Consider the following 8,665-nt stretch of genomic DNA (forward strand, 5'->3'; position numbering starts at 1 on the left):
CGGATGATCTCTTGGTACGTTCGGTGAAGGACAACTAGGACTAGTATCTAGAACAATAAAAACAGCCGAAACTGTTTTGCCTGCTAAGCTATTAAGGACAGACTTGTTAGAATCCCAAAATGGCCGCCACAATGGCCGACTTTGGCACCTACTCACGATTTCGAGGGCACATATCTCTTCATAAACAACTCCAGTGCATCTGAGATTTTTATTTTAAGCTAATTACAAGTGAGCAAGAACAGAATAATGAAATACATTGTTGTTTGAAACTTGCTTCTTGAGATTTGTGCGTCTGAAGTTTCGATGCAATATTGAAGCGGGATTTCAAGACGTTTGTCTGTTGTGGACAACCCGATTGCGGTGTACCGCGCCGCTGAGCTCGCACAAGACAGAGCATTACTGTCGTGCGCGATGCAATAGAAGCGCATCAATGAATTTTAACTTGGTTGTCGTTTGTGCTCTATGTCTGTGTATTGTTGTCCATAGTAGTTAGTTATTGTTTACGTCTCGCGAATAAAAGTTGTACCCGTTTTAACGTGTCGCAATAAATTAGTTTTTAATCCGTACAATTGTGCGCGTTATCATTCCCTGATGTAGGGACACCGGTCCGAACACCGTCCGGTTACCGCGGTACAAAAGTGGCGACGAGAATTCGCGAGTGAGAGTGGATTTTCGCAGTGAAAAAAATCGACTGCATCATTCCGTCACCCGCGCGAAAGAAACGAAAACGGAGTGAAATGGCTGACGACGATCGCGAAAGTGCGCGAAATGGTGTCGACCCCCCGGGAGTGAGTAATCATCGCCAGGCAATTAACCAGCCTATCATCCCGGCGGCGGCGGCGGTGGTCCATCAGCAGCAGCAGCAGCAGCATCCAATTTACGTCCCCGTCGTGTCAACACACCAGCAGCAGCCGTTTATTCCCGTTTCTACCGCCCAGCAGCATCAACAGTATGTACCCTTCCCACCCCACCAACCGCAACCGCAAGCCCCCCACACCGGCAATGAAGCTCTGCTGATTCAAATTGTGCAGATGATGCAGCAGCAGTTGTCGCAGCATAACGAGTTGATGGCTCAACTTGTTCAGAGGCAAAATCATACCGACGACCAGCAGCAACACCTCCTTCGTGGCATGACGTCACCAATCAATGTGCAGGTACCACCCAACCCGGAACAAATCCTTGATTCCCTGGCGAGCAATATTAAGGAATTCCGGTACGAGGCCGAAAGTAACGTCACTTTCGCGGCGTGGTACTCCAGGTACGACGATCTTTTCGAGAAGGATGCTGCTAGGCTCGACGACGAAGCGAAAGTACGCCTACTAATGCGGAAATTGGGCTTGGCGGAGCACGAAAGGTATGTTAGCTACATTTTACCTAAACTACCGAAGGAATTCACCTTCGAGCAAACGGTGAGTAAGCTCAAGTGCCTTTTCGGTGCGAAAGAATCGGTAATCAGCCGACGATACCGATGCCTGCAAATTGCGAGAAATCCCTCTGAGGATCACGTGGCTTTCGCATGCAGGGTTAACAAAGCTTGCGTCGAGTTCGAGCTTGGCAAGCTCAGCGAGGAGCAATTCAAGTGCTTGGTCTACGTGTGCGGCCTGAAGTCGGAGAATGACGTCGAGATTCGAACGCGCCTCCTCACCAAGATTGAGGACAACAACGACGTCACACTAGAGCAACTCTCCGAGGAGTGTCAGCGGCTTTTCAACTTGAAGCATGACAGCGCGATGATCGAATCGGCGACTCCTTACAGCCAAGTCCAAGCAGTGCGCAAGTTTGGTGGGAAGCGGTTCAACAAGCGTGACCGAGAAATGAAGCGTCCTTCCAGCGGCACCGGGAAGAAGCCAAATACTCCGTGCTGGCTTTGTGGTGCGCTCCATTACGTCCGGGACTGCAGTTATAGGAATCACAAGTGCTCCGATTGTGGCCAATTCGGACATCGTGAGGGATACTGCGAGAGTGCCAAGCCCCGGAAACCAGGACACAGACGCTTCAGGAAACCCGACGTGTCGAGCAAGGTGGTAGTCATCGACGTGTGCAGCGTGCAGCAGCGACGCCGTTTCGTCTCCGTTGGCCTTTCAGGAACGGACATTCGGCTGCAACTCGACACCGCCTCCGACATCACCGTCATCAATCGAGAAACATGGCGGAAACTCGGCAGCCCGGCTCTAACGCCGGCCACAGTGAACGCGAGGACAGCCTCCGGCAACATCCTATCGCTCGATGGAGAATTCGAGTGCGACGTCACCATCGGAGAAAGCACGCGGCGCGAAGTGATCCGCGTCACCGAGAAACAAATTCTTCTGCTCGGTTCCGATCTGGTGGACAGTTTCAACCTCTGGTCCGTTCCCATGGACACCTTCTGTTGCCACGTGTCAGGCTCTCCCACGTCTACCGCTGCACTCAAGTCGACCTTTCCCAAGGTTTTCAGCGACCAGCTCGGCTTGTGCAGTAAAACCAAAGTGAAGTTGGAGCTGAAAGAAAGCGTCCGACCCGTCTTCTGCCCGAAGCGTCCGGTGGCGTACGCCATGTACGATGCCGTCGACCAGGAGCTCGACCGACTGGAGAAACTCGACATCATCACTCCGGTCGACTATTCCGAATGGGCAGCTCCCATCGTCGTAGTCCGCAAAGCCAACGGGTCGATCCGAATTTGCGGAGACTACTCCACGGGTTTGAACGCCGCTCTCCAACCAAACCAATATCCGCTTCCACTTCCGGACGACATCTTCGCCAAGCTTTCCGGCTGCACGGTCTTCAGCCAAATCGATTTGTCCGACGCCTTCTTGCAAGTGGAAGTCGACGAACAGCACCGCAAGTTGCTCACGATCAACACGCACCGTGGCCTCTACTCCTACAACCGCCTCCCGCCGGGTGTGAAAGTTGCACCTGGTGCCTTCCAGCAGCTCATCGACACCATGTTAGCCGGCCTGGAGTGTACTTCCGGCTATCTCGATGACGTCATCATCGGCGGTAAGACAGAGGAAGAGCACGATCGCAACCTGCGGGCCGCCTTGAAGCGAATCCAAGAGTTCGGCTTCACCATTCGAGAGGACAAGTGCACGTTTCGGAAGCAGCAAGTGCAGTACGTCGGGCATGTCGTGGACAGTCGCGGGCTCCGTCCGGATCCAGCCAAAATCGAGGCGATCGTCAAGCTTCCGCCTCCCACCGACGTTTCCGGAGTACGGTCCTTCCTGGGGGCCATCAACTATTACGGCAAGTTCGTCCCCAACATGCGCAAGCTACGATACCCGCTCGACAATCTCCTCAAAGCAGACGCGAAGTTCAAGTGGACTCCGGAGTGCCAGCAAGCGTTCGAGCAGTTCAAACGAATCCTCTCCTCGGATCTTCTCCTCACGCACTACGATCCGAAGCGGGAGATCATCGTTTCCGCCGACGCTTCTTCCGTTGGACTAGGGGCAACGATCAGCCACAAGTTTCCCGACGGCACCGTCAAAGTCGTCCAACACGCATCTCGAGCACTCACGAAAGCAGAGCAAGGCTACAGTCAGCCGGACCGTGAAGGTTTGGCCATCGTCTTCGCCGTTACGAAGTTCCATAAGATGCTCTTCAGCCGGCATTTCCGGCTCCAAACCGACCATCAGCCTCTGCTCCGGATCTTCGGGTCCAAGAAAGGTATACCAGTCTACACTGCCAACCGCCTTCAACGCTTCGCCCTCCATCTGCTGCTGTACGATTTCGACATCGAATACGTGCCCACCCACAAGTTCGGCAACGCGGACCTGCTCTCCCGGTTGATCAACCAACACGTGAAGCCCGACGAGGACTACGTTATCGCTAGCGTCAACCTAGATGAAGATCTCAGGTCAGTTCTTTCTAGTTCCCGTAAAATGTTGCCTCTCCATTTCAGAGCCGTCGCGCAAAGCACCCAAGCAGACCCACTGCTCCGCCAAGTCTACCACTACGTCCATAACGGTTGGCCCCAGTCAAAACTAGCCGGGCCTGATCTTCAACGGTTCCAATCCAGGCAGGAATCGCTCTCCGTGGTAGATGGGTGTCTCATGTTTGCGGAACGGCTCGTCATCCCATCGTTGCATCGTAAGCGCTGCTTGGAACAGTTCCATCGCGGCCATCCCGGAATGCAGCGAATGAAGGCCCTCGCTCGAAGCTACGCCTACTGGCCCAGCATGGACACCGACATCACCGACTTCGTCCGAGCATGCCAGCAGTGTGCGTCCGTAGCAAGATCACCTCCCCACTCTCCGCCGATGCCGTGGCCCAAAGCGACCGCTCCGTGGCAACGCGTCCACGTCGACTACGCCGGTCCGATCGAAGGCGAGTACTACCTCCTCGCAGTCGACTCGTTCTCCAAATGGCCAGAGATCGTCCAGACAACCCGTATCACCTCAGCGGTGACAGTTTCCATTCTTCGTGGGTTGTTCGCTCGGCTGGGTATGCCCGCTACGTTGGTCAGCGACAACGGTACCCAATTCACCAGCGCTGAATTCGCCGAGTTCTGCACCTCCAACGGCATCGAACATCTCACGACGGCCCCGTTCCATCCGCAATCGAACGGCCAGGCGGAACGTTTCGTGGACACTTTCAAGCGGGCCGTGAAGAAAATTCGAGAGGGGAGAGGATCGATGCAAGAGGCACTGGATATTTTCCTCCTGACGTACCGAAGCACGCCCAACCGGGCTCTTCCAGACCAGAAGTCGCCATCCGAGGTCATGTTCGGGCGCAAAATCCGCACGTGCCTCGAGCTTCTGCGTCCTCCGCCGTTACGGACACCGGTGCCCACATCGAACGACAGCAAGCAACCGAGATCCTTCCACCGAGACGACCCCGTTTACGCCAAACTCCACGTTCGTAACGGTTGGAAGTGGGTTCCCGGTAAAATCATCGAGAAGATTGGAGACGTGATGTACAACGTGTGGGTCGAGAACCGCCGAATGTTGCGCTCGCACATCAACCAGCTCCGGAGTCGTATGGCCACTGACACGACGCCGAAGCAATCCGCTGGTCAGGTCACCTCTCGCCAGCATTCGCTACCACTCGACATCCTGTTGGGTGCCTGGAACTTGCCAAGCCATTCGCCAAGCACACCGACGTCAGCCGCACCACCGATCGCGCCAAGATCTGTGTCTGTCTCCAGTCCCGAGCCTACCCTGATAGGTTCCGAGCCGGCTTGTGCCTCGTCAACTCCACGGCACGAGCTCCCGGCAGTCCCGTCTACGTCTTCGTCATCGCCAACATCAACATCGACCGATTTCGAGTCCGCTATCGAAGTGGAACCAATGGTAGAGCTACCTAGGCGTTCTTCACGCACCCGAAGGCCGCCAGTCAGGTTCGACCCCTACCAGCTCTATTAAGAGGGGAGATGTTGTGGACAACCCGATTGCGGTGTACCGCGCCGCTGAGCTCGCACAAGACAGAGCATTACTGTCGTGCGCGATGCAATAGAAGCGCATCAATGAATTTTAACTTGGTTGTCGTTTGTGCTCTATGTCTGTGTATTGTTGTCCATAGTAGTTAGTTATTGTTTACGTCTCGCGAATAAAAGTTGTACCCGTTTTAACGTGTCGCAATAAATTAGTTTTTAATCCGTACAATTGTGCGCGTTATCATTCCCTGATGTAGGGACACCGGTCCGAACACCGTCCGGTTACCGCGGTACAAAATTGTCCTTAACCAAAGAGAAAATCGATGAAAAGAAATCGATCTTTGCAGTTACGCCTGTATGACACTGAACGCTAATATTTCACCCCGAAAGTAGAATTTTTAATTTTTTAGTTGAAATGATATTTATTATAATAAAACTATTTGTAGTAAAAGTTTTAACTTCGTTGACTGATAAAAACCGTGATCGTACTTGTTTTAAAGCATTGAGTTACCATGTCTATAATTATTAGAAAATTAGACGTTAAAAACTGCGAAAAGTGATCAATTTCACCAGAAATCACGATCCTTGGGATCACTGGTGATCGCCGAAAACGACAGCAGCAAAGAAATTCAGAGACGCATTGTAGCAGGAAATCGAGTATACTTAGGACTCCGCAGAACCCTACGATCGAACATTGTCCTCCGTCATACGAAGTTGACTATCTACAAAACGGTGAATAGACCAATAGTCTTCTATGAGCACGAAACATGGAATCTACGTACAGGATACCAACGCGCCCATGGAGTTTTTAAACGGAAGGCGTTGCGTACCATCTACGGCAGAGGGCAGATGGAAGGCTGGTGTTGGAGAAGGCGAATGAACCACGAGCCTATGTTCTGATATCTGATCGTTCACACCACGAAAATTAAGAGGTTATGGTGGGCGGGTCACGTAATCAGGATGTCGCATAGCAACCCGATTAAAATAGTTCTCTAGCTAGAGCCATCTGACCGGTACAAGAAGACGTGGTGCACATCGAGCTAGGTGGGTCGATCAAGTGGAGGACGATCTGCGTACCCTTCGCAGAGTATGGAATTGGAGATGCACAGCCATAGACCGAGAGTACTGGAGAATGGAGACGGGTCCTACGTACAACAGAGGACACCCAGGCCTTAATCTGACCGGTAAGGGCTTTTCAAGAGGGAGATAGCGATGATAGGATTGACGATTAACTCGACCAAGTCGAAGTACATGATTGTGGGTAGAGACAAAGGCAGGCCTAGTGGTGTTAGTGCTTAGGGTTCATTCAAATATTACGTAACGCAATGAGGGGAGGGAGGGGGTCTAGCACTGTGTTACGCTTCATACAAAATTTCAAAATCTTCCATACAAAAGTTGTTACGTGGGGGAGGGAGGGGATCTAAAATTTTCATATTTTGCGTTACGTAATATTTGAATGAACCCTTAGGTAGTGATTGATGGTATAATAGTCCTGTTCAACGACGTAGGTTGAACTTGCTCGAAGTTGCTGCATCCCGCTCTAACCCGTTTGATGACAGATGGGTAAGAGCAAGATGCAGCAACTTCGAGCAAGTTCAACCTGCGTCGTTGAACAGGACTAATGTTTGAGATTGGTGAAGAATTTGTTTATCTTGGAACACTAGCGACATGTGACATTAACGTTTCCCGTGAAGTGAAAAGGCGTATGACAGGATAGTCATCATTCCAAAGGTGAATGCGAAATCATTTCTGTACCACCGTTTCATGCATTTATTTCATTTTGTGGTTCTACCACGGATAATGCTGCCGAGGAATGCACCCTCCGCTGGTGGGACTTCAAATTGGCGATGTATCGCGAACGGAAACTACAGTGCGTGCATTGGAACGACCGGTGTTCCTCCCGATTGTGCACATTTTTGGCAAGAGTGGTAGGGAAATACTTCCGGCAGTGCTGACACTGGTGGACATTTTTGGTATGACTAGCCAAATGCTGGGGAGTTGCGAAGGCTTTTGGACAGTGTGTGCAGTGGAAAATCTCGTCCGTGTCCAATCGGTCGGGATTAGACTCATATCGGGGAAGACTCGGTTCTGAAGTTTCCCTCGATTCTAAGGACAACTCTTGTTCCTCGGATTTTATCTGGCCACTGAAGATGTAGTGAGGTATCACTAACGTTCTATTGAGTAGGGCTTGCTGCGAATTTCTTCGCTGAATTTTCTTTGGCGTTTCGGAATCCGACTGGCAATCGGACTCTTTTCGTTTCTCTCTTCCCGGGTTATCATTGGCACTGTTGTTACTACTACTGCTCGTAGTGGCCACATGCCTTAAAATGTTACTCACCTGATGGGTCAGCTGGAAACGAGGCTTTGAGTAATGAGTTTTCGTTGTTTTTATCTCTTCTGGTGATAACGGTTCATCAGATTCATCATCTAGGAACGGTTCAATATCGACCATTTGCATTGTGAGCCCCGTTTTCTTATCTTCGATCTCTTCCTCCACATCCGGTGTGGAGCAGTCTTTGCGCAGCAAAGCTTCCGATTCATTTAGTTTCCGACGAAATTTCACGCAACTGACCAACTCGGCATGGCAACTTTCACAGAGCATTATCGGTTCATTGACGGTGTCCGGTTTACAGATCTATAAAGAAAGCATTATCCACCTCCAGTCCCACTCACGAAAAAGAAATAGAATTCTTACCTTGAACTCACAGAAGCAGTTGAGCGCATCGATAATTGAGATAGGGTCACTGCTACTGTGGTGCCTGGTCAAAGACGGTTGACCTTGATGGTGTTCGTTCTCCGGTGCTAGGCTCAGCTGTTCGTCGAAAATGTTGTGTGCACCTTTGCCGAGACAAATTCGGCACATCCAATGTTCTAAGGTAATGGTCTGGATTTCCATGTTGTATTGCGCACTATTATCATTAAATTGTACATACATTTATTGGATTTGTGGATGTAGAACAAAATACGCGACATTCGTTCACTTTTGTAAAAATCAAAACAAAATATGACCAAATTTTGAATTTGACAGTTGCCCATTTTTTCATCGGCTTCAAAACTTATAAGGCAATCTAGCGCTCATCACCTTTCTCTCTCAAGCAGACACAGAAGATCAAGGAGAATACATTTTACTAAGGTGGCGCAGATAAACATTGCAAACCACTGGTTGTCTCTTCCATTCGTCTGGTGTTCTTATGGAACTGAAATAGTGACGTCACTATTTCAGTTCCATAAGAACACCAGAAGAATGGAAGAGACAACCAGTGGTTTGCAATGTTTATCTGCGCCACCTTAGTAAAATGTATTCTCCTTGACAGAAGA

The 8,665-nt window shown here is 50.6% G+C and overlaps 2 protein-coding genes across 2 annotated transcripts; one reads left to right on the plus strand and one right to left on the minus strand.

Moving 5' to 3' along the window:
• The first annotated feature begins 348 nt into the window (after nucleotides 1-348).
• On the plus strand, nucleotides 349-5,591 carry LOC134285168 (uncharacterized protein K02A2.6-like). Its single transcript, XM_062845360.1, has one exon. The coding sequence runs from the start codon at nucleotides 738-740 to the stop codon at nucleotides 5,334-5,336; it is 4,599 nt and encodes a 1,532-aa protein (XP_062701344.1). The 5' UTR covers nucleotides 349-737; the 3' UTR covers nucleotides 5,337-5,591.
• A 1,501-nt stretch (nucleotides 5,592-7,092) lies between these two features.
• Nucleotides 7,093-8,419, minus strand: LOC109403556 (gastrula zinc finger protein XlCGF53.1). Its single transcript, XM_019676371.3, has 2 exons — nucleotides 8,043-8,419; nucleotides 7,093-7,982 (listed from the first exon to the last, which is right to left on the minus strand). Exons 1-2 carry the CDS (start codon nucleotides 8,280-8,282, stop codon nucleotides 7,110-7,112), a joined length of 1,113 nt encoding a protein of 370 aa, XP_019531916.3. The 5' UTR covers nucleotides 8,283-8,419; the 3' UTR covers nucleotides 7,093-7,109.
• Between the last annotated feature and the right edge of the window lie 246 nt (nucleotides 8,420-8,665).

The sequence above is a fragment of the Aedes albopictus genome, chromosome 1 (genome assembly GCF_035046485.1).
Source record: "Aedes albopictus strain Foshan chromosome 1, AalbF5, whole genome shotgun sequence".
Taxonomy (NCBI): domain Eukaryota; kingdom Metazoa; phylum Arthropoda; class Insecta; order Diptera; family Culicidae; genus Aedes; species Aedes albopictus.

Coding starts and splice junctions, on each gene's coding strand:
- LOC134285168 (XM_062845360.1), top strand. CDS start 738: ATGGCTGACGACGATCGCGAAAGTGCGCGAAATGGTGTCGACCCCCCG.
- LOC109403556 (XM_019676371.3), bottom strand. CDS start 8,282: ATGTATGTACAATTTAATGATAATAGTGCGCAATACAACATGGAAATC. Junction 7,983..8,042: donor ACTGCTTCTGTGAGTTCAAG/GTAAGAATTCTA, acceptor CTTTCTTTATAG/ATCTGTAAACCGGACACCGT.